This window comes from Suncus etruscus, chromosome 4 (assembly GCF_024139225.1).
Source record: "Suncus etruscus isolate mSunEtr1 chromosome 4, mSunEtr1.pri.cur, whole genome shotgun sequence".
Taxonomy (NCBI): Eukaryota; Metazoa; Chordata; class Mammalia; order Eulipotyphla; family Soricidae; genus Suncus; species Suncus etruscus.
In genome coordinates this window covers 4,593,735-4,619,283 of record NC_064851.1, presented here as the reverse complement: position 1 = coordinate 4,619,283, position 25,549 = coordinate 4,593,735, and the positions used below count along the sequence as shown (strand labels likewise).

General features: G+C 52.2%; 1 protein-coding gene across 2 annotated transcripts; it reads left to right on the top strand.

Moving 5' to 3' along the window:
• Positions 1-3,943: 3,943 nt before the first annotated feature.
• TXN2 (thioredoxin 2) lies at positions 3,944-13,483 on the top strand. Of its 2 annotated transcripts, none has more exons than XM_049771720.1 (4): positions 3,944-3,998; positions 4,901-5,163; positions 9,138-9,261; positions 13,013-13,483. In XM_049771720.1, exons 2-4 carry the CDS (start codon positions 4,901-4,903, stop codon positions 13,124-13,126), a joined length of 501 nt encoding a protein of 166 aa, XP_049627677.1. In that variant the 5' UTR covers positions 3,944-3,998; the 3' UTR covers positions 13,127-13,483. The 2 variants fall into 2 exon arrangements, with proteins under 2 accessions (XP_049627677.1, XP_049627676.1); XM_049771719.1 differs by having other exon boundaries at positions 3,950-4,095.
• The last annotated feature ends 12,066 nt before the right edge of the window (positions 13,484-25,549 follow it).

The following is a 25,549-nucleotide window of genomic DNA, read 5'->3' as shown; positions in this document are numbered from 1 at the left end:
TAGCAATAGTAATAACAGAGTGGGCTTGTATATTATTTTGTGAAATCAGTTTCCTGGTGTGATGTTGGTCTGGGTCGGAGGAAGAAATAGAAGAATAAAATGTATTTCTTTGAGGCACGGCCTATGGCCATATCTGGCTCTAGTCAAGATATATTCCTGGCTCTGTGGTAACTCCTGGAAGAGCTCAAGGGACCCTACTTGGTGGTGGGGAATAAAACAGAGTCAACCACATACAAGGCAAGCGCCTTCCCTCACTGTATTATCTCTTGGGTCCTATAGAATGTGTTTTTTCTTGATTTGGTTTGATTTTGAGGCTCCCGGAACTCAGCAGTAACTCCTGGCTTTGCATGTAGGGTTCACTCCGGCTCAGAGGACCAAATGGAATGCTGGGGCTCAAACCCTTGTCTGATGTGTACCAGGTAGCTCCTTAATCCTGTCCTATCTCCCTGACTTCCTGCCTTGATTGTTTTCTTCTCTCTCTCTGTTTTTGTTTTAAAGCTTCTTACAATTCACTAAGCTGGTCTCAGAGCCTCGCCCATGTCTGGCATCTTTCAGGCTGTCAAACTCTTTGGTAAGTATAAAAGAGGACTCATAGAGGGGCATCCCCACTTTTTGGCTACCAGTTCCTTGCCCCACACACACAAACCTCCCCAGTGTGAGCATCCCTGGGCCAGGCCAGCCTCAGGTCAGGGCACTAAGGAACCTAAGGAAAAAGAGTCATCTGCAGTTTTTTTTGTTTGTTTGTTTGTTTGTTTGGTTTTTGGGCCACACCTGGCGGTGCTCAGGGGTTACTCCTGGCTGTCTGCTCAGAAATAGCTCCTGGCAGGCATGGGGGACCATATGGGACACCGGGATTCGAACCAACCACCTTTGGTCCTGGATCGGCTGCTTGCAAGGCAAACACCGCTGTGCTATCTCTCCGGGCCCGAGTCATCTGCAGTTTTACCTTCAGCCAGTCCCCCCTTTTCTGTCTGCCCTCTGTCCCTCGGGCTCTGAGGGTAGGGAGAAGAATCATAAATTTGTGGCCCACAAATATCGCAGGGTCCTGGGGTCAACACGGATCCATCGGGTTGGCCTTGGCATTGTAGAACACAGCACACAAAGAAACTGGTCTTCCAGAAAGGGATAAAGAAATGCTGAACTTGGGGCTGGAGAGAAAGAGAGCACAGCAGTAAGGTGTTTGCCTTCCATGCAGCCAATCCAGGACAGACAGTGATTCAAATCCCGACATCCTATATGGCCCCCTTGTGCCTGCCAGGAGCGATTTCTGAGTGCAGAAATCCAGGAGTAACCCCTGAGTGCTGCCGGGTATGACTCAGCACCCCCCCCCCAAATAAAAGAAATGCTAAACTGGGGCCAGATTGATAGCACAGTGGAGAGGGCATTTGCCTTGCACGCAGCCAACTCAGGTCCCATCCCTGGAATCCCCTATGGTTGCCCGAGCCCTACCAGGAGTAATTTCTGAGCACAGAGCCAGGAGTAAACCCTCAGCTCCACTAGGTGTGGCCCCAAAACAAAAGAAAACAAACCAAAAAATTGCTGAACAGGATGAAGAGGAGACTCTGGAAGAGAAAGTGCCAGCAAAACCAAAAAGCAGGAAGGAGAGTGGGCAGGGTGGGAGCATCCGGGCCAGCTGGCATGTGTGGGAACAGCTGCCTGGGTGGAGAAATCGAGGGAGAGGGGAGCGGGCTGTGAAAGTCACTGCTGGCTCCAGGCAATCAGAAAGGACAGGGCTGAGACACATGGATCTGTGCTAAGGACTCCCTTGATCCATCAAAGAAACGAGCCCTTTCTGCTCTGACAGGGAGAGAGGTGATATGTACACTGAATGGAAGACAAATAAGAACATGGCATCGCCACAAGAAGTCAGAACATAGGGCCAGAGAGATAGCACAGCTGTAGGGCATTTGCCTTTCATGCAGAGGACCGAGGCCAGACCTGGATTTGATCCCCAGCATCCCATATGGTCCTCCGAGTCTGTGCCAGGAGCGATTTCTGAGTGCAGAGCCAGGAGTAATCCCTGAACACTGCAGGGTGTGACCAAAAAAAAAGGTCAGAAGAGGCCTCTTGGACTTTGGGAAGCAGCATGAGGGATCACAAACAACTACCAGGATTGTGCTTAGCATAAGTGGCTGCACTGGTGATAGAACTCAAGACCTCAGGCTTGCAAGACTTTAAGTCCTAAGTGGTAGGGTCAAGCCTCGTGGCTTGGCCTTGTCAATATCTTAAAGCCAATAAGTGTTTTCATACATTATGTGTTTAATATTAAAGCAGGAGCCAGTCACAGCCCATGGGAAAGAAGAACCCCCTGTTGTCGGGAGATAGATCTCTGCAGGCTGTCACAGAGGTTCTCTGAGGCAGAAATTATTATTTCACAGCTTAACCAAGAGCCGCCCATCATTGTGAAACCAATGATGCCAGCTGGACAGTTGCAAGCTAGGCACTTCCCCAAATCTCATGGTCCCACCACTCTCTTCCACAGACATACCCCAACCGTAGCCTAATGTGAGACGGGGTTTATTTTGGGGGATAATAAATTCATCATCTTTTTAGATTACCAGAATAAGTCCTTTATCTTTTGGTTTGGGGCCACATTCCATGGTACTTGGGGGCTATTCCCAACCTGTTTTTCAGGAATTGCTGCTGGCAGGGGACCATGAAATGTAGGACTGAACCCAGGACTCCTGTATGCAGGTATTGGCTTTCTGGCATCAGGCAACAGGACATCAGAATTAGGAAGAGTTCTGCCAAAGGAGAGAAGAAAAGCATTTCAAATGGAGCAAGGCAGCGGAGGAAGAGGCACTAATGGATACAGCCATAAGGAGTTAAAATATAAGGTACAGGGCAGAAGGTCTACACATGATGGCTGACACCAGCCTGGAACAAACACGTGGGCATCCAGATCCTTATCTTCCATGGCAGAGAACATGGCAAAGGCTGGCTCAGGGTCAGGCAGGTAAAGCTTTACCTGAAAGGAATCTCAAACAAGACCTCTAGGTAGAGGTGTGTGTGTGTGTGTGTGTGTGTGTGTGTGTGTGTGTCTCAAAGACCTCTAGGTAGGTGTGTGTGTGTGTGTGTGTGTCTCAAAGACCTCTAGGTAGGTGTTTGTGTGTGTGTCTCAAAGACCTCTAGGTAGGTGTGTGTGTGTGTGTCTCAAAGACCTCTAGGTAGGTGTGTGTGTGTGTGTGTGTGTGTGTGTGTGTGTGTGTGTGTGTGTGTGAATCTCCAGTCAGGATCCCCTGTCCCTACACCCGCAAGACACTTCTGGAGACCTCAAACTCTTCATCCCCAGAACCTAGTAGCTCTAGGACGCCTGGCAGACAGGGTGGGGGCCGAGTTAACGGTGCAACTGACCCACAAAGCCGCAGGAGCCTGCAAAAGACAAACCCAGGCCTCCTGCCACCTCCTTGCCTTCTTCCAGCTCCCCTCCCAGGCCCGCTGGGGACCCTATGGGATGCCGAGATTCGAACCACCGTCCTTCTGGTTGCAAGGCAAACGCCCCACCTCCATGCCTTCTCTCCAGCCCCTATTTTATTTTCTTTCTAAATTGTTTTTTAATTTTTGGTTTTTGGGTCACACCCGGCAGCGCTCAGGGGTCCCTCCTGGCTCTATCTACACTCAGAAATCGCTCCTGGCAGGCTCAGGGGATCATATGGGATGCCGGGATTCGAACCTCCGTCCTTCTGCATGCAAAGCAATGCCCCATCTCCAAGCTCTCTCTCCGGCCCCTCCAGGCCACGCCCCCTTTACTACAGACCACGCCCCTTCGCCCTCCCCTGGGTCCCGGCCGCCCCGTCCTTTCCGGTATCTTCTCTCGTCTCCACCATTGGCAGAAAAATATTCCCCGCCCACTAAGTGGGCGTGGCTACAGGTCACAGCGCTGCCAGTGGCCGGACGTGTCGTTAAGCCCCTCCCCCGGAAGTGACGACAGTAGTGCCCTTGAGGGGTGGGAGGGAGGGCCGGGCTAGGCATCCCTTGCGCTCGTGCTCGGCCGGGAGGTAAGCAAGCCGCCGTAAAGCAAGGGTTCGAGGCGGTGGCACGGCCGAGCCTCTCCGTGGCAGGCGCCCCTTCCAGCCCGGCTTGCGATCGAGCGGGGTGAGGCGCCGGTTGGGATAGTCGGGAGGCCGGGGTCGGCCGGTGCTCTGTTGCTTTTTTCGCCCGCGCATGCGCACACTCAAATGCGCATGCGCGTGTCCCTTTGACAGTTCCCCCCCACCGGGCACTTGATCCCGTGTTTTTTGGTTCCGCCCTGCATGGCTGGGGGTCTCTGATCTTTGACCTCCACATGTCATTGTCCCTGAAAACACTCTGGGTGTGCAGGCGGCCTTGGGTGCCCACGTGACGGACTCCAGGACTAGTTTGGGGTTACTGTGGGGATTTGTCACAAGTGAAGCCTGTTGGTTGTCTCTTAGGCCCTTTTAGGTCCTACCTGGGGCTCTATCAGGTCCATCAGGGCCTCTCCCCAAGGGGCCTGTGATTGTGGTTTGGGTTGTCAGCTAGCCAGTCCATCAGCTTCATCCCTCTTCCCTTTGATTCTCCTTCCCTCCAAAAAAAAAAAAAAAGATTTCTCCTAGCACTCCATCCAAATGCTTACTTTTTTCTGGTGTACTTACTTCTTGTCCTTCCTTCTTAACTTCTTTTCCTTCCTTCTCCTTTCCTCCCTTCCATCTTTCCTCCCTCCCTTCTTTTTTTCCTCTTTATTCCTTACTTTTAGGGCCACATTGGTAGTGCTCCAGGATTTATTCCTGGTTCTGTGCACATGGATCACTCCTGTCAAGCACTGGGACCATTTGGGGTGGCAGGGATTGAACCAGGGTCAACCACCTACAAGATAAGCCCCCTCTGCGCTGTAATATCTCTGAGTCCTTTCTTGATCTTTCTGCCTCTTCCCCCCCTACAGATGGCTCAGCGACTTCTCCTGCGGAGGTGTCTGGCCTCTCTCATCTCCCCAAAGCCTTCTCATGGTCGGTTAGCACCCCTGGCTTCCAGAGCCTTACAGGCCCCACAGCACCTTCCCAGCGGCCTGGCAGGGGTGCCCAGCCTCACCCGGTCTATATCTACCACCCGCGCTTGTCCCACGACCTTCAACATCCAGGATGGACCTGACTTCCAGGACCGTGTGGTCAACAGTGAGACCCCCGTGGTGGTCGATTTCCATGCACAGTGAGTCCGGGGGAGTCGATGATAAACGAGGGCTTCTCCTCTTAGTCTGCTATTTCTTGTATCCGATGCTACTTGTACGGAACTGGGGACCAAGATGGTAACACCGCCTGTCCACCCACAAAGATTGAATGTAGGGACTGGGCACTTGATTTGCACATGACAGACCTATGTCCCCATTTGTTTCCCCAGCCCACGAGGAGTTAGTTCTATTGGCTCCAAGACAAACAAACAGAAGATTAGGCATGGCCAGGAAGTGAGCTCCAATGGGAAAACACCTAAGTTCTGTGTCTTTTCCACCTTGGCTCAGAGACTTCAGCTGTATCTCCATTTTTGTGTCTCTATCTGATTCGTTCAGAGGCATCCTCATCTTAACCCGAGAGGTGGGACTTAGTCTAAACCCTGTTCTATCAGCCTCTGGCTTTGCTGCCTGCCTTTTCCAGCCACTGTGGCTAAGCTGATTTCATTTATATATCTTCCCTGCAAAATTGGTCCAGGCTGACGGACGTTATCAGTGAACCCCACAGGCGGTGTCAGAGCTTGCCAAAGGAGCTTGTCATCTGGATGCTTAAATGCCTGGGGGCCTTCTGATTGTCTGCCCAGTCTCCAGTTTGGGGGTCCAGCTAGGAAATTACCAGACAGCTCTAAGAACTCAGTGGCCGGGACAGAGTGTATGTGGTGAGAGTTACAGATTGAAAGACTTTCTGAGCAGTCCACACATCACTTTCTTATTTCATTTGCTTTGTTTGGGGGCCACACCCTATGGTGCATAGCGTTAATTCCTGGTATTGCACTCAGGGATCACTCTTGGTGGGCTCAAGGGACCATCTGGGGTACCAGGGATCGAACACGGGTTGCCGTGTGCAAGGCAAATGTCCTACCCGCTATGTTATTGCTCCAGTCCCACTCGTCACTTTCTTTTTTCCCTCTTCTTAGGCTATTTGAGGACCTTACACGCCTTTTATCTTAGGAGATAAGATCTTACCAAGAGGGTTTGGGGGTTTTTAGGACTTGTGAGTGAGTTGATTTAAATCTCTGAATGGGGGCCAGAGAGATAGTACAATGGACAAAGAACTTGAGTTCTATCCATGGCATCCTAGAGGGTCTCCTGAGCACTGCAAGGAGTGAGTTCTGAGCATCCTTAGGTGTGGCACAAAAACACACAAAAAACCCTCTGAATTGGGTGTGTGTGTGTGTATGTGTGCTTAAAGTCTGAGTGTCCATCTTAAGCCCATTTGGACTGTAAGTCCCCCAGAGTGAATGGAAGGTGGGGTCAAACCCCCTTTTCTACTGCAGAGCCAGTTGTCAGCTTGCCCCTCTGCATGTGCACTGCATGTGGGGTGAAGAAGAGTATGTCCTGGCTAGTACCCCAACCCTTCAACTTTGCTGCTATAAGTTCTAGGACCCTCTCCAGCCAATTTAGTTTTTCCTTCTTTTTTTGGTTTTGAGGCCACCTCAGGCAGTGCTCAGGAGTTACTTCTGGTTCTGGGCTCAGGTCTCACTCCTGGTGGTGCTCAGAGGACCCATATGGGGTGCCTGGGGTGAGCCCAGTTGGCTGCATACAAGACAGACTGCTTGCCCTCTATTATCTCTCCAATCCCAGGGTGGTTTCTTAACTTTAGGATTCTAGTTTCTTAGGACGATCTTTTCTTTTTTATAGGGTGGCAGCCATACCCAGTGGCAGTCAGGGATTACTCTCAGCTGTGCACTCGGGTCATTCCTGGTGGGCTCAGGGAATCCTATGGGGTATCAGGGATCAAAATAGTATCAGCTACATGCAAGGAAGTTGCCTTTGCCCTTGGACTATTTCTGCTTCCTCAAATGCTCAAATGTGTTTTTGAGAGGGTGCTCCAAGCAATTCTCAGGGGCCCTGGGATCCATTTCTCATGACACTCAACTCTGAGGGCTATTTGATTGATTCATTGTATGAGTCCTGCACTATAGGAGTGGGGGTATTATATCTAAGGCGACATTCAGCTGTGTTCAGGGGGTACCTATGCTTCTGGGGATCCAATCAGGGATGTGGGCCTTGACCCCTGTACTGTCCTCGCCCTCCAACCTAAGACTCACCCAGACCCTTTTTTGTAAAACAGTTTTTTGGCCACACCTGGTGGTGCTCAGGGTTTACTCTTTCTTGCTTTTGCCTTCGAGGTCATACCTACAGGGATGAAGGAACCCTATAGGGTGGCAGGATTTTTTTAAGTTTTTGGATCACACCTGACAGCCACACACCAACTCAGAAGTTGCTCCTGGCTCTGCTCAGAAATCACTCCTGGCATGCTTGGGGGACCATATAGGATGCTGGGGATATAACCTGGGTTGGTTACATGCAAAGCAAATACCTACCCACTATGCTATCCCTCCAGTCCCAGAAACCAAACCTTTTTGTTTGTTTGGGTCACACCAAGCGGTACTCAGGGGTTAATCCTGGCTCTGCACTCAGAAATCGCTCCTGACAGGCTTGGGGACCATATGGGATGCCAGGATTCAAACCACCGTCCTTCTATATGCAAGGCAAATGCCTTACCTCATCTCTCCGGCCCCTAAAACCAAACTTTTAGTACCACCTTCTATTAGGTATCAGTATATTTATTGTTTTTCTGTTTGTTTTTTTTTGTTTTGTTTTGTTTTTGGTTTTTGGGTCACACCCAGCAGCGCTCAGGGGTTGCTCCTGGCAGGCTCCGGAGACCATATGGGATGCTGGGATTCGAAACACCGACCTTCTGATTGCAAGGCAAACGCCTTACCTCCATGTTCTCTCTCCGGCCCCAAACATACATACATACATACATACATATATATATATATATATATATATATATATATATATATATATATATATTTGTTGTTGTTGTTGTTGTTGTTTTTGTTTTTAGGTTACACCTGGCAGCACTCAGGGGTTACTCCTGGCTCAATGCTCAGAAATTACTCCTGGCAGGCTTGAGGGACCATATGAAATGCTGGGATTCAAACCACCATCCTTCTGCATACGAAGCAAACACCCTACCTCCATGTTATCTCTGGCCCTTGTTTTTGTTTTTTGCTTCTGTTTTGCTTTGCAATGTTTTGCATTGCTTGGAGGTTATTCCTGCCTCTGCACTCAGGAATCACTCCTGCTCAGGGGACTAGAACATTATTAGATATCGAACCTGGTCTGCCATGTGCCAGGCAAATACCCTACCCACTGTACTATTTTTTTCGGCCCCCACATATCAGTATATTTTTTGTTTTGCTTCTGAGCCACATGTAGGTGGCTTTTGGCTGTTTCCTGGGGTGGAGGGGTTTCACTCCCATTGTACTAGAGGCCTGTGTGGTATCAGGAAGGTACCCCAAGCCTCCTGCAGCAGAGCCCATGTCCCAACTCCTTGGGCTCCCTCACCAGCTCAACATTCTTTTTTTTTGTTGTTTCTGGGCCACAGCTGGCAGCGCTCAGGAGTCACTCCTGGTTCTGCACTCAGAAATTACTCCTGGCGGGCTCAAGGGACCATATAGGATACTGGGGATTGAACCTAGGTCTGACACATGCAAGGCAAACATCCTCACCACCATGCTATCACTCAGCCCCTGGCCCAACATTCTTTTTAAAGTGCAGTTGCTAGAGAGGACACCACATTTTCATTTTATTTTATATTTACCTATTTGTAGAGGTTTTTAGGCCACACCAGGTGGTGCTCAGTTCTGACTCCTGGCTCTACCTCAAGGGCCTGTTTTCAGGGGTCTGGGGGACTCTCTGGGGGGACCAGAGATGAAGCCTGGCTCCACTGCCCTCCCTGCTGGCCATCCCTAAGTGTTCCCTAGTCCAGGGCCCATGATTGACCCTGTTGCATAGTCCTTGCTTGCATTCAACACATCTGCAGTGCAGGTTAATATTCAAACACAGCACGGAGATAACAGGGCAAAGGGACTCTGTGAAAGGGGGGGGCCTGCCGGGAAGCTCCAGAAGTAGGTATAACGGTGACTGGACGCCTCCTCCCCAGGTGGTGTGGCCCCTGTAAGATCCTGGGCCCACGGCTGGAGAAGCTGGTTGCCAAGCAGCATGGAAAGGTCGTGATGGCAAAGGTGGACATCGATGACCACACTGACCTGGCTCTGGAATATGAGGTATGGCCCATGGGCTCACGGGGGACCCCTGGGACCCACAGGCTGGCTAGGGGCCCCTCCTCGGGAGCTCTCAGGGCTCAGTGCCCTTGGTAGCCCTGCCACTGTCTTATCTGTCTGTCTGTCTGAACCTCTCCTCCCCTCACAGCCAGTGGGGTTCTTGAGACTCAGGACACCCAGGTACCCCAAGTTGAGTGAGCCCCTAGTTGCCCCTTACTGGCCGAGAGAACCAGGAGACTGGAGCCTGGGGGTTGCCGGAGAAGAGGCATCAACCACTCCCCAAGGGTAGAGCTGATGAGGGGGACCAAGCGGGAGCCCTGTGGAATCCTATGCTGGGGTGTACGAAGCTGTTTCCTGTTTCTCCTACAGCCCTTCTGTCTGTTGTCTGGCCTCTGGGTGACACTCATAACTGTGTGCATCTGGCAGAAAGAGGGTGCCCCGCTGTTGCTGCTTGAGGGGGGGGGGGCAGGAATGTAGTAGATGTACGTATGTGCTCAGGCCACAGCATGCCCAGCGTCCAAAAGGCATAAGGCCATCTTTGGCCCCAAGGATGGGATTAGCGGTTCTGGAGATGGTGCCACCAGCACCAGGTGGTGAATGCTACTAGAGTGTTAAAGCAGCCCTGGACAGTTAGGTAAGCAGTAGTGTGGGCATGTGCCAATAAAACTTTATTGATATATCCAAGCAGAAGACAGGCCAGGAGGTGGTGTCCAGAAGCTGTCCAGGATAGCTCAGGGCCCAGGTGATACCCCATGAGGTATTTATACTCTAAACTGAGCCCAGGGGGCTGGGGATGATGGAACAGCAGATAGGGCTTTTGTCTAACATATTGCCAACCCAGGTTTGATCCCCAGCATCCTATATGGACCCCCTAGCCTGCCAGAAGTAATTTCTTTTGTTTTGTTTTGTTTTGGGGTCATACCTGGTGGCACTCAGGAGTTACTCCTGGCTCTGCGCTCTGAAGTCGCTTCTGGCACCCTTGGGGGACCATATGGGATGCCAGGATTTGAACCACCATTCATCCTGTGTTGGCCAAATGCAAGGCAAACGCCTAACCTCTGTGCTATCACTCCGGCCCAGTAATTTATTTTCTTTTTTTTTTTTTCCCCTTTTCTTTTTGGGTCACACCAGCAGCGCTCAAGGGTTACTCCTGGTACTATGCTCAGAAATAACTCCTAGCAGGCTCGGGGGATCCTCTGGGATGCCAGGGATCTAACACAGGTCAGCTACATGCAAGGCAAACACCCTATCCATTGTGCTATCGCTCCAGCCCCACCATGAGTAATTTCTGAGCACAGTTGCCTTGTATGCAGCCAAACAGGGTTCGATATTGTATGTTCCCCTGAGCCCTGCCACAAGTGCTCCCTGAGTGCAGAGCCAGAAATAAGCCTGAGCATAACTGAGTTATGAACTGGGGCCAGGATAGGGCTCTGACTTTGGTCCCAAGAACCTTCAGAGCCACGCTGCTGGGTCCTGCCTCTCCAGGAAGTTTCTGGTAAAACTTTAAAGATGAAACAACAAGGGGCCGGAGAGATAGCATGGAGGTAAGGCGTTTACCTTTCATGCAGAAGGTCATCGGTTCGAATCCCGGCATCCCATATGGTCCCCTGTGCCTGCCAGGGGCGGTTTCTGAGCATAGAGCCAGGAGTTACCCCTGAGCACTGCTGGGTGTGACCCAAAAAAAAAAAAAAAGATGAAACAACAAAACTAGCTTTGAGGGGCCAGAGTGACAGCACAGTGGTAGGTGTTTGCCCTGCACACAACTGCCCAGGACGGACCTGGATTCTATCCCCGGCGTCCCATTTGGTCCCCCAAGCCAGGAACAATTTTTTGTTTTTGTTTTTGTTTTTGGGTCACACCCGGCAGCGCTCAGGGGTTACTCCCAGCTCTATGCTCAGAAATCGCCCCTGGCAGGCACAGGGGACCATATGGGATGCTGGGATTCGAACCACTATCCTTCTGCATGCAAGGCAAACGCCTTAGCTCCATGCTATCTCTCCAGCCCTCCAGGAGCAATTTCTGAGCGCACAGCCAGGAGTAACCTCTGAGCGTCACCGGGTGTAGCCCCAAAACAAAACAAAATAAAGACTAGCGTTGAGGGAGCAATAGCATCTGCATGTGACCGACCAGGTTAAATGCCCAGCATCCCATATGGTCGGTCCCACCAGGAGTGATTCCTGAGCACTGCCAGGTGTGGCCCCAAAATAAAACGAACAAACAGAAATCAACTTTGTACACGAGATCCCAGAGTTCTGTCCCTGGTGCCAACTGGATGCCACCCAAATACTACTTGGGATTAGGTCCGTACCGCCCTCCTGCACCCCTGCATTCAAGGTGAGCCTCTGCCCCTGAATTCACATCTCCCAAGGTAGAAGACAGAGAAGTTGTGGGATGGGCAACACCCTGGCTGTGTTTTGGGGGTGAGTGTGTGTCTGATGAGGGCATTCACTTAGCAGTTGCCTTCTTGGGTCCTGGCCATCTTGGGTGGGGTCACTTTGGAAAGCCCTGGGAATCCGCAGTACCTTCACAGCAGGGCCCATGGAGAAGGCTTGAGGCCAGCCGCCTGGGCGCATGTGGGAGCAAGCCTGGAGGACCCCTGGAAACAGACCCTCTCCCCAAGTCCCCAACTCTTGTCAAACAGAACTTGGAAGCCAGTTAATGCCAGAGCCTGTCTCTGGTGTGTGCTGTCTGCGCCGGTCACTAGGGGGAGCCAGAGCCCCAAGTTGGCAGCCTTGGTATGGCTTGTACCAGGCAGGTCCCCGCTGCCCCCAGCCTGTGCTTCTCTGCTTTTTGCCCCTGCTGTGAGGCTTCCCCCCCTCTGGTCCCCAGGAGGAGCCAGGGCATGCAGGGATCCCTCCCACGTCCATCACCGCCTGTTTCCTGTTTTAGATGCCCACGGAGCTGGGCAGAGTGCCCGGGAGGCAGCAGAGGCCTCGTCCTCAGGGACCCAGTATGCGGCCTCCATCCCCAGGATAGAGGTGCCGGGGTGTGGAAGGAGCGCCCCAAGGGAGCTGCCCGCCTCATGCAGGCCCTGGGCTGGTCCTCCCTAACGTGGCCTCTAGCCAGCCCTGGAGAGTCCGCCGGGTGCCCGGCCCATGTTCCTGCCTGCTCTTGCTGGCATCGGGGCCTGTTAGCCTTGCCTGGCAGGCCTGCTGCTGAGAACTCGGAACTGAGCAACACAGAGCCCATGGGGGCCCAAGTTGAAGCTTGGATTTGGGGGCCAGCCACCCCCGTTGGTATTTCTGTGCTGAGAGAGGAGCAGATCAGGGTACACTGCTGGAATACGACCTAGGGCCAGCACCCCTGTGAGACCAGCACCCCTGTACCCTCTCAGCACTTGTACTGACTCAGCTTAAAGTCTGGAATTTGCAAACCCCTGTCTTGAACCCTGTTCAAGAGAGTTCAAGACAAGGGTACCAAAGCTGCAGCAGTGGCAGCGTATGACCCTTGAGAGGCAGTGCTAGGATTCGGGTCCAGGGATGTCTCTGTGTTCAGGGGCTGCCCCCATACACTCTCCCTACCCTGCAGCTGCAGTCTGGCCGCCAGTGCAGCCCCGTGGGCTAATTTCATCTCGCCCATCATTCCAGCCAAACCACGGGCCAGTGAGTCAGCCCGTGCGGTCGGTGGGAGGAAGGGCTGTGCCTAGAGCCCACACTGGAATGTTTCCCGCAGGCCAGACTCAGTCCTGCAGAAGCCCCCCCTGGGGAAGAGTCCTCACTCACTCAGTGAGTCGCCCCTCGGTGTCCCTCCCCAGGTGTCAGCTGTGCCCACCGTGCTGGCCATCAAGAATGGGGACGTGGTGGACAAGTTCGTGGGTATTAAGGACGAAGACCAGCTCGAGGTCTTCCTGAAGAAGCTCATCGACTGACAGCAGAGAAGGCCCAGGACTGCCCGCTGCAGGCCGAGGGGATGTCTCGAGGACTCAGCCCTGTTGCCTCCTGCCAGAGCTCAGAGCCCTCACCCTGGTCTGGAGACCTGGGAGCCTGGAGCCTCCCAGCTGCCACCAGGGCCTTGGTGCTGCTGCTGCTGGCCTTTGGGCTGCACCTTCTCCCAGATAATCGGCCCAGCCACCCCCCTGTGGCCCCTGCCCTTTTCGAATCCCTGGGCCTTTTTTTTTTTCCCCCTGCTGTTTTATAGAAAGAATAAGAAGAAATCCTAACCAACAAGAGGAATCAACGATTCTCACTTTCTGTAGGTCTGCAATAAAGAACTTTCGTGACCCCCCTCTTCTGCCTTCTGCTGTGAAGGACAGACCCCCCCCAAAAAAATGACCTGAACTCTCCCTTAGCCCCATCTTCCAGGCCCAGAGCTCAAGTGTGGCTGGGAGGGGTCTAGCTGACCCTCATTCTGGAGGGTCCAACCCAGCCCCCTGCCTCACCCATTCGATGGCTGTCAGAACAAGAGACAGAACTGTGAACCAAGCGGACCAATAAACGGGTTTGCAATGTCTGCAGCTTCTGTTCTGTGCTCCCTCTTCCATCCCTCATCCTTCACCCCTGGGTGCCAGTGATGGACAGTGTATGGCCTCTCCCGTGAAGAATATCGGGGAACGTGAGGCCTGGAACCCCTCATCCCATTGCTCCGCTCCCCTCTTTGGTTTGGGATTCCTCCCAGCTGTGCTCGGGATGTCCTGATTCTGTGCTCAAGGTTGCTCCTAGCTGTGCTAACCCAGGTCAGCCCAAGAGCTCTCCCAGCTGTATAATCTTTTTTGGGGGTGGGGGGAGAGCACACCCAGTGACGCTTAGGGGCTACTCCTGGCGATATGCTCAGAAATCGCTGCTGGCTTGGGGGACCATATCGGATGCCAGGAAACGAACCTAGGTCTGTCCTGGGTCAGCCGCGTGCAAGGCAAATGCCCTACAACTGTGCTATCGCTCCCCCCATCTTCCTCCTGGACAATCTATCTAGCTTGATGGTGAGGTGTTAGGGACCCCTCACCTGCTGTCTGGTGTTTCTATCCCGTAGTTTATTCTGGAATCTGGTCCTTTCCTGCCAGAGAAGAGCCAGGGCCTCAGGACCAGCTGTGGGTGTGAAGTGTAAGTCAGCCTGCAGTCTGCACTGGGGGGAGGAAAGGCAGGTACTGACAGGCAAGTTCAGTGTGGAGCGAGTCCTCACCTGACCCCACAGCCTTGTAACAGTCTTTTTTAATAAGAATTTTTTAAAACTGTATTGATTGATTGATTGATTGGTTGTTGGGCCGCATCCAGCAGTGCTCAGGAACTACTCCTGGCTCTGCACCCAGAAATTGCCCCTGGCAGGCTGGGGAACCATATGGGATGCCAGGAATCGAACCAGGTTCCTCCTGGGTCAGCTGCATGCTATCTCTCCGGCTTTGACATGACATGGCACCCTCTGGCACAAGCTGTGGACCTTGTCCAAGGTTTCCAGGCCCACAGGCCTGTGTTCATGGCCCGGTCCCTGTCATTTCATCAAATCCACTGCCTAATCTTATCCGACAGCAAGGCCAGGAGTGTCAGCTCACCTTACAGGGGTGGGGAGTTCCCCAAGGCACCCGGATTCCTAGGCCAACTGCCCACGGCCACTCCTTAAAAGGTGCCCTTTGCCAAGGCCTTTCTCTGCCCATGATCTCATGCAATTCCTCCCCCATGAGGTAAGATACCTCGACGCATGCCACACACCAGGGAAACGGACTTGCCCAAGGTTGTGTGAGAGAGAGAGTGCCAGGGCTGAGCAGGTGAGGGGCTGGCGTGCAGTGCCAGGCTCTGAGGCAGGCCCCTGGGTAAGCTCCTGACCATCCTTAAAAGGTGCCCCAGGTCCCCTGAGAACTGTGCTAGCCGGGCAGTGTGCCATGCAGCTGAGTCACTGGACTCAGAAGCCTCAGCATGTCCCCTGGGCTGATTCCACATTGACCCCTTGGGACATGACTGCTTCTGTGTCCTCGAACTCTGACCCATCTAGATTACCTCCTTGAGCTCCCATCTTGGTGTGGAGGACCGGGTCCCCTGAACCCACAAGAGCAGGCAGGAGAGGGTCACCCCTCAGTCCCAACACCTGCCCCAGGCTGTGGCCTCTATATGTATATTGCCCCCCTCCATCCAGGTTTGCAGGGTTTGGAGGAAACCTTATGTTCATACTGGACCCTAATTGGGGGGGGGTGGTAACCCCAAACTCTGGGTAAATTGATGGAGAGTCCCTAGCTGGGTGGGGAATGGTGACCCCTAACTTTGAGTGGGGTAATGGGGACCCCTAACTCTGAATAAATGAATGGAGGATCCCTAACAGGGTGGGTGAATGAGACCCCAAACTCAGGGTAAATGGTGGAACCCCTTGGTTATTAAATAGCACAACAGGAACCCACCCTGGCTCTTCCAATGGCATCCAAACCCCAGACTGCAGGTCACCCCTGAGTTGCAGAGTGGGGGTGAAGAGGGGAAGGGGGCTCAGGTGTTCTCCAGGGCCATGGGCCACAACGAGTTTGTGACAGTGCCTGGAATCTAGTGCCTTTGAGGGGAAGGTAAGGAGGAAGGTCTGGGCTGGACCCGGAGCAGAGGGATGTCACTGCGGTCACTGCCCTTCCCAGCAGGGGCAGCTCAGCTGAGGCCCGGCCAGGGAAATGGCTCTGGAAAGGGTAGGTCGCCCTGGCCAGCACCCGGAAATCCTCAGAGCAAGGCAAGGCTGGACTGGGGGGTCCAGAGAACAATGTGGGGGCAGGGCAGGATTTCCAGGCCTGTTCTGCACTTCCTCCCGCTGCCTGGAAGCCTGTCCCAGATGGCTTCCAGGGCACACTCGGAAATTGGGGTTCAGGGGCTCCTGGGTTCTAAGGAGTCTCTGCCAGGCTTTGTGTTTAACCTCTTTTGTTTTTGTTTTGTTTTGTTTTGGGGGCCACACCCTGTGATGCTTAGGGCTGACTCCTGATTCTGCTCTTAGGGATCACTCCTGGAGGGTTCAGGGATCAAACCTGGGTCAGCCAAGTGCAGGGCAAGCACCCTCCCCACTGCACTATTGCTCAGGCCTCTGTTTTCTTGTGTTTGCTTTTGTGGGGGGTTTTATTGTTTTTTTAGGGGGGCCACACCCGGTGACACTCAGGGGTTACTCCTGGCTATGCGCTCAGAAATCGCACCTGGCTTGTGGGACTGTATGGGACCCAGGGGATCGAACCTCGGTCCGTCCTAGGCTAGTGTGGGCAAGGCAGACGCCTCATCACTTGCACCACCTTGTGGATTTGTTTTGAGGGGGTCAGTGCTCACTGGTGATTAGGGATCTTTACAACAATGAGGTGCCATATAGGCTGGGGATTAAACAGTGTGACGCATGCAAAGCACACAAGCCTTTTGGACCCCCTCCCTGACCCCAATGGCCTTTTGGTGGTGGGGGGGTTCTTTTTCAAGGGGGCGCTACACCAGTCATGGCTCAGGAATTATTCCTGGCTCTGTGCTCAGTAATCACTCCTGGCAGGCTTGGAGGACCATATGGGATCCTGGGGATTGAACCCTGGTCAGCCACATGCAAGGGTAATGCCCTCCGCACTGTACTATCACTCTAGCCTCAGGTGGTGGGTGGTGGGTGGTTTTTTTTTAGGGGGAGGGGTTGTACCCAGGGGTGCTCAGGGCTTACTCCTGGCTCAGCCTTCTGATCACTGAGCACATCCAAGGCTTCCTTACTAGGCAGACAGTACTGCAGGCTAGCACCAGCCTCCTAACTGGGCTCTGGGTCCCCTAGGAGGAGGAAGCTGGGTACCCCTATGCTCTCCCCGAGGTCATGACGATCACACTGTTCATGCCAGGCCTCCTCACCTCCTGGAGCCAGAGTAATAGCACAGCAGGGAGGACATTTATCTTTCATACAGCTGACAGTTCATTGGAGCCCAGCATTCCATCTGGTCCCCTGAGCCTGCCCGGAGTGATTTTTGAGTACAGATCCCTGAGTACTGCAGTGGGTGGTCAAAAAATCCAGAACAATAAAAAATTGGGTCTCCTCTTGACTGATATCACCTCTGAATAAGTGGGGGGGCTTCACCACACCCTCAGACACCCTTGTCCTTCACAGACTGCCCAGAGGTGGCGCTGCCCCTGCATTCCAGATGCCCGACTGGGGCCCTGCTCCGGATGCGCTGGTGAGTCAGCACAAAGTGAACTGATGGGGCTGAAGAGATAACACAGCACAGTGGTAGCGCCTGACCTGGGACAAACCCGGGTTTGATTCCCTGCATCCCTTATGGTCCCCAGATTGCCAGAGGCGATTTATGAGCACAAAGTCAGGAGTAACCCTTGAGTGTTGCTAGGTGGCTCAAAAACAAACAAACTAACTAACTAACTAAAAAGCAACCCAAAACAAACTGATCCCCCAGCCCCCGGCTCTGTGCTCTGCGAAGGCCCCAGCCCAGCTGTTGTGAGAGTTTGAGTTTGGGATGTCAGCGAGAGCTTTTCACGGGTGCCCATGGGCTATTTGGAGAGCCACTCACACAAAAGTTGGGGGGTAGAGGGACAGACCCAGGAAGTTGAGAGGGGATCCTCCAAGGGCAGAATTTGGGGTGGATAGGGGCCCCTAAGCAGGACTCAGGGAACCTGGGGCCCCTTTTTGGCCTCTCTGATTATAGGACTGTAGTGTGCACACCTGGTGATTCAAGGATCAGGAGTAGAGTCACACACAGCAGGGATCGAACTCAAGGTCTTCAGCACACTGGCCCTTTGACCTTGCCCCAGCATCAAGTCCAAGTTCTGAAGCTTGATCAATGGTGAGCAACCCATCATGGAGGACCTGAGCTCCCAGAGGCTTTCCAGGACATGGGGCTTAGAGCAACATGCCTTCACCCACTCACTTCCACCAAGGGGAATTCGACAGCCCAGAGATTTCTCTGGAAAAAAGGGGCTCAAGTACTGGCCTCCATCTCTCCCATGTTGTCAAAAAGTCCTCAGAGACTGTGGAAGGAAAGTTTGAAACCCCGGATATAGGGGCTTATTTCTTTAATTTATTTTGTTTATTTACTTTTTATTTTGGAGGTCATACCTAGCAATGTTCAGGTGTTACTCCTGGCTCTGTACTCAGGAATCACTCCTCTAGCAGTACTCAGGGGACCGTATGGGATGCTGGGGACTGAACCCAATCTATCTCTCCAGTCCCCTTACTATTTTGTTTATTTATTTATATTTTGGGGCCACACCCAATGGCATTCATGGCTTACTCTGGGCGCTGTGCTCAGAAATCACTCCTAACAGACTCAGGGGACCATATGGGATGCCAGGGATTAAACGTGGGTTGGCCGTGGACAAGGCAAACGCCTTCCCTGCTATGCTATGGCTCAGGTCCTATTTTATTTATTTATTTATTTATTTATTTATTTATTCATTTATTTATTTAGGTTTTGGGGCATCACTCAAGGTTTACCCATGGCTCTTCGCTCAAAAATCGCTCTTGGCAAGCTCAGGGGACATGAGATGCCAGGGATTGGACCCAGGTCAATCTCCAGGTCAGCTGCATGCAAGGCAAATACCCTACCACTGTGCTATCACTCTGCCCCCCCTTTTTTTAATTAAAAAAATTTTGGTTTGTTTTTGGGGGTCATATGCAGCAGTGCTCAATGTCTACTCTTTGCTCTGCACTCAGGAACCACTCCTAGAATTACTCCTGGGGGTTCATATGGAATGCCTGGAATCTAACCTGGATCAGTAGCATGCAAAACAAGTATCCTCGCTATTTACTATCACTCCAGTCCCAGTTCTCTTTTTTTTTGGGGGGGGGGGCGGATTGGGTTTTGGGATCACACTCAGTGGCACCCAAGGGTTACTCTTGGCTCTGTGCTCAAAAATAGCTCCTGGCTGGCTCAGGGGACCATATGGGAGTATAACTACTGTCCTGGGTTGGCCACGTGCAAGGCTAACACCCCACAGATGCACTATCGCTCCGCCCCCCCATATTTTTTTAAACTTTATTGATAGATTGATTTTGGGGCCACACCCGGCGACACTCAGAGGCCACTCCTGGCTCTGCACTCAGAAATCACCCCTGGGATGCCGGAAATCGAACCAGGTCCCTCTAGGTCGGCCACATGCAAGGCAAATGCCCTACCACTGTGCTATTTCTCCGGCTCTCTTTCTCTTATTGTTTATTTTTATTTTTATTATTATTATTGTATTTGGGTAACACCTGGCAGTACTCAGAGGTTAGCCTTACCTCTGCACTCAGGAATCACTCCTGGCAGGCTCGGGGGACCGTATGAAATGTCAGGAATCGAACCTGGGTCCGCTGCATGCAAGGCAAATGCCCTTCCACTGGAACAGGACAATCTGAAATCCAGTTTTTACCCCCTCCATCCCCCAACACTAATTAGCTCCTCCCAGGTGCCAAGCCCTGAAAAAGGAAGCTGCCAGCTGTCACTGGTCACAGAATGTTTTCAGGGAGCCCTAGCAAACCTCCAAGGTCAGCTCCCAGGTGATATTCAGTGCCCTGAGCTATGCAGGAATATTGCTCTTCACCATTCCCAGCAGCACAGCAGGGCAGGGATGAACTTGGCTCCATTCTGCAAATGAAAATGCAGAATCTCTGCAAGGTTGAGAGGAGAAGTCTGGGAAAGGGCGAGGCAAGCACCTTTTCGAAAGATGAGCCTCTTGTCTGTGGTGTGGATGGAGGAAGTTTTGGGTGCAGCAGCAGGTGTAAGGATTAGGGTACGGTGACCAACATGACTCTCCCAGGAGCTGCATTACCCAGTGTGTGCTGTGCCTGTCTGTGGCGGGTGAGGCTGGGAAGGGCTTTGAGGGCTGGAGTGGAGCTCATGAAAGAGCAGCAGGACAGACACACTTTTCAAAGGCCATGCACGAAGTAAAAATGGGCAACTGGAAGAAATGGAAAACGGGAGGTCAGAGACTCCTGCTCCTCTGTACCCCTAGTTTTTTGTTTGGTTGTTTTGTTTTTTCTTTCTTTTTTTTGGGGGGGGGCACAACCACCAGTGCTTAGGGTTTACTCCTGGCTCTGTGCTCAGGGATCACTCCTAAAAAGTGCTCAGAGGTGAATGCTTTGTGATGTTGGGAGCATCATCTGTAGTGCTGAGGATCAGATTGGTGAGCTGCAAGGCAAGCACCTTAACTCTGTTCTATCTGTCTCTGGCTCTCTCTTCTCCTTAGGTTTAAAGTCTTGTCCACCAAGAACGTCCACTGAATCCAACACTTTCAATGGACCCATGAATGGCTGGTGTTTGGCCTGGACCTGGGTGCAGACAGTGTGAGGACTCAGAGACGTGCTTGGCTCCAGTGAAGAAAGATGCTCATCTTTTGAGTCAGACTTGGTGCAGAAGGCTTGCCAACAGACCTTATACCCGAGCAGCCTAAGAGGACACCCCATCCCAAGCCTGCAGAGAGAAAGAAGGAACCCACCCACAGTGCCAAGGCAAGGTGGTAAGGTAGGTAAGCAGGGGAGCGAGGGGATTTCGCCTTGGCCTGCCCCGACAATAGATTTCTGGGACATTCAACAGAGAGATGAAATTTCCAGGGAAAAGTTGAATTTTGGGGGCCGGTGTGATAGCACAGCGGGGAGGGTGTTTGCCTTGCATGCACCCAATCCGGGTTCGATCCCGGGCATCTCACTGATTTCCCTCAAACCTGCCAGGGGTGATTTCTGAGTACAAAATCCGGAGTAACCCCTGAGTGTTACCAGGTGTGGCCCAAAAACAAAGAAAGAGTGAGAGATAAGAAAGAGAGAAGAAAGAAGGAAGGAAGGAAGGAAGGAAGGAAGGAAGGAAGGAAGGAAGGAGGAAGGAAGGAAGGAAAGAAAAGAAAGAAAGAAAGAAAGAAAGAAAGAAAGAAAGAAAGAAAGAAAGAAAGAAAGAAAGAAAGAAAGAAAGAAAGAAAGAAAGAAAGAAAGAGAAGAAAGAGAGAGAGAGAGAGAGGGAGGGAGGGAGGGAGGGAGGGAGGGAGGGAGGCAGGGAGGAAGGAAGGTAGGGAGGGAGGGAGGGAGGGAGGGAGGGAGGGAGAGAGGGAGAGAGAGGGAGAGAGAGAGAGAGCGAGAAAGAAAGAGAGAGAGAAAGAAAGAAAGAAAGAAAGAAGGAAGGAAGGAAGGAAGGAAGGAAGGAAGAAAGAAAGAAAGAAAGAAAGAAAGAAAGAAAGAAAGAAAGAAAAGAAAAGAAAAGAAAAGAAAAGAAAGAAAGAGGGGCCGGGTGGTGGCGCTGGAGGTAAGGTGCCTGCCTTACCTGCGCTAGCCTAGGAGACGGACCGCGGTTCGATCCCCCGGCGTCCCATATGGTCCCCCAAGCCAGGAGCGACTTCTGAGCGCATAGCCAGGAGTAACCCCTGCGCGTTACCGGGTGTGGCCCAAAAACCAAAAAAAAAAAAAAAATAAAAAGAAAGAAAGAAAGAAGGAAAGAAGGAAAGAAGGGAGGAAGGGAGGAAGGGAGGAAGGAAGAAAAAGAAAGAAGAAAGAAAGAAGGAAAGAAGGGAGGAAGGGAGGAAGGAAGAAAAAGAAAGAAAGAAAGAAAGAAAGAAAGAAGGAAGGAAGGAAGAAGGAAGAAAAAGAAAAGAAAGAAAAAGGAAGGAAAGAGGAGAGAAGTTGAATTTAGCATGGGGCGGGGCTAACAAGCTCGTAGCCCCGCTCCTTCATTCAAGCCACACTCACACCACGCCCACAACCGCCCTACGGCCCCGCCCATCATGGGACCCCGCCTTCCCTCGCCCAGGCCCTGGCTAGGCCCCGCCCTCGCCCCACCCGGCCCCGCCCCGCCCGGCGGCCCGTGTCTGCCCTTATAAGGTGAGAGCCGCCGCGCGCCGTGCCGAGTGGCTGTCGTCACCCCTGCCGGGCCGGGCCGCCCGGGCGCCCTTCCAAGGCCGCCGGCCCCCCGCCCCCGGCCTGCCCTGCGCCTTCCTGCCGGGAAGCACCGCCTGCCCCCGCCCCGCCCCGCCCTGAGCACCCGGGGTCTGGGGTCTGGACCAGAAATGGGGGCTGCAGCTGTCCCCCCAAAGCCTGGCACCCCAGGGCCTGGCTGACTTAGACTGCTGAGGCTTTGGGGTGGAAAGAGCTGTGTGCCTCAGTTTCCCCATCTGTCAATGGGGGATCCATGACTCCTTTTGGAGGGGGAGGTGGTGGAATCAGGGTCAGCAACGTTTCAGACTTTTTTTGTTGGTCTTAGTTTTGGGGTCACAACATCCTGTGGCCAGGGTTGTTACTCCTGGCTCTGCACTCAAAGAAGGGTCACTCCTGGTGGTTCTGGGGTGGATGCCGGGGATCGAACCCGGGTTGGAGGTGTGCAAGGCCATGAAAAGTCCCCTTCACTGTGCTATGGCTCCAGACCCACCTTTTTTTCAGACTTTTTCCCATAGTTTTTTTTTTTCCCCCTTAAATAAGTGGGTTGACACTGGGGTATATGGGTGTTGTGGGGTGCAGTTGGGAGTGCCAGGGTCCAGAAGCAGGGCTTAGTGCTGTGGGGCTGGGCTCCATGTGCTCTCTGCCCAGGCTGGGTGCTTCCAGTTCATGCCTCAGTGGATCCCTGTGGGTCTTGGAAAAGGCCTGTCCTTGGAATGTCTCAACACTTCAGCAATTTCCTTTGTATTTTATTGGTTTTTGAGCCGCACCCAAAGGTGCTCGCTCAGGGCTGACTCCTGGCTCTGAGGAATTCTCGGGAATTAGCCCCTGGCAGTGCTTCGGTGACCATCTATGGTGTCTGGGAACGAACCTGGGTCAGTTGCCTGCAAGGGAAACTGCCTGCTGTACTATCTCTCCATCTCTCTTAGCATAGCAGTCCTCCCCCCCCCCCTTTTTATTTTCTTTAGTGGGGAGGAGACACACCCCACAGTGCTCAGGAGATACTCTTGACTCTGTGCTTAGGAATCACTCCTGGCAATGCTCAGGGGACCCTATGGGATGCCAGGGATCAAACCCAGGTTGGCAGCTTGCAAATCAAATGCCCTCTCTGCTGTGCTATCTGTCCAGCTCAACACCCTCTCTCCTTGTTTTTGTTTTTTGTTTTTGTTTTTGTTTTTTATTTTTGTTTTTGAAGTACACCCAATGATGCTCAGGAGTTACTCCTGGCTATATGCTCAGAAATTGCTCCTGGCTTGGGGGGACCATATGGAACACCGCGGGATTGAACCCCAGTCCGTCCTAGGCTAGCGCTTGCAAGGCAGATGCCTTTCCTCTAGTGCCACTGCTCCGCCCCCCCCCCCCTTTTTTAGAGCCTAGGGAAGGAGATAGGAGCTGGGAAAATCGAATAACATGACTTTGTTTTCGATGATTCTTGGGTCTCCTAGGAGAGTTTAGAATTGTCCGATGGCACTTGGCTTTCCATACCAGGTAATGCCGCCATATTCACTGTTTATAGTATGCAGGGGCGGAGATATACACCCCTGAGCTCAGTGAATTCTGCATGTACTTAACATATTTAGGGGTTGCTCCCAGTTAGGTGCAGGTGGAGGGGTCACCGCTGGTGGTGCCCAGGAGAACAGGTAGTTCACCCTTGTGCATATTTGGAGCCTGCTCCAGTCCTGTGAGTCATTCATTCCAGCCCTCCAACGTTCACTTTGATTCGTTATTTTGGGATCGCTGGACCACACCCGCTGGTGCTCAGAGCTTATTCCTGGCTCTGTGCTCAGGGCTCACTCCTGGCAGTGCCACGTATGTTTGCTGGAGAGCAAACCCTGGGTTAGCCACGTGGAAGGCAAGTGCCCAATGCCCTGTTCTAGCTCTTTGGCCCCTAATGTTCACTTATTTTGTTTTGGGGCCAGAAAGATAGCATGGAGGTAAGGCGTTTGCCTTACATGCAGAAGGATGGTGATTTGCATCCCGGCACTCCGTATGTACCCCCCGAGTCTGCCAGGGGTGATTTCTGAGTGTAGAGCCAGGAGTAACCCCTGAGCACTGCCGGGTGTGACCCAAAAACAAGAACAACAACAAAATAACACTTCTCTAGTTTTTGGGCCACACTTTCAGGGACCACTCCTGTTGGGGCTCAGGGGATCCTATGTGGTGCTGGAGATCAAATCCTTCCCCTTCTCTCCTCTCTTCCTATCTTGTCTTCTTCTCCCCTCTCCTCACCTTCCCTCTCCTCCCCTCTCGCCTCCCTCTCCTCTCTTTCCCATGCAGGTGATGGACCCCAGGCCCTCACACATATAAGGCAGATGCTTTGCTGCCAAGCAACACCTTTAAAGACAGTTTTCTTTCTTTCTTTCTTTCTTTCTTTCTTTCTTTCTTTCTTTCTTTCTTTCTTTCTTTCTTTCTTTCTTTCTTTCTTTCTTTCTTTCTTCTTTCTTTCTTTCTTTCTTTCTTTCTTTCTTTCTTTCTTTCTTTCTTTTTCTTTCTTCCTTCCTTCCTTCCTTCCTTCCTTCCTTCCTTCCTTCCTTCCTTCCTTCCTTCCTTCCTTCCTTCCTTCCTTCCTTCCTTCCTTCCCCTCTCTCTCTCTCTCCCTCCCTCCCTCCCTCCCTCCCTTCTTTTTTTCCTTCCTTCCTTCCTTTTGTTTTTTAGGCCACACCCTGTGACACTCAGGGGTTACTCCTGGCTATGTGCTCAGAAATAGCTCCTGGCTTGGGGGACCATATGGGACCATATGGCCCGGAGATCAAACCATAGTCCTTCCTAGGTTAGTGCATGCGAGGCAAACGCCCTACCACTTACGCCACCACTCCGGCCCCTAAAGACAGTTTTCACTGAAGTTACTCTCCAGCCCTCTGTTTTGACCATTATAACTTGACTAAATAGATACTCAGAACACTTTCTGACCAATTTTCTTTTCGACAACATAGAAAATATGATTGTCTAACCTGCTAAACTAGCTTGGAACTCTCCAGGATTATCTTTGTAAGGACCTTGTTGTTACTGTATGAAAATGTAACTTTCTGAAAAATTACTAAGTTGCAGACCCGCAGCCTTTACTTTCTCCCTGAACTTCCAGCTAGCCAGAAACTTAGAGGTTTTGTGATTTGCCGAGGGTCGCCAGCTAGAACTTGAATCCTGGATTTGGAGCTGAGAAATAGCACAGGGCTTAAGGCCTTCTACCTGGCTGACCTCGGTGTGATCCCCAGAACCTCACAGGGTCCCCTAAGTCCTGCTGAGGGCAAACCCTGAGCAGAAAAATTGGGACTCGTTCCTGAATACTATTAGGTGTGGCTCAAAATCCCCCCAAAATAACACAACAACCCAACATTTGTATCTCAGGCATGACTCCAAAACCAATGTTAGCTACAAAACAATCCCACCTGCTTCCCTTTTCACTGAGCACAGCTTCAGCGTTTCCTGGATCATTAAGGATAATTCACTGGCAACGTGGCTTCGTTTTTGAATAGACACACGTCAAGTTGCTTTCCTATTTGTCTGCTAATTGGATGTGTTTGTGTTACCAGGCTCAGTAACTCCAATG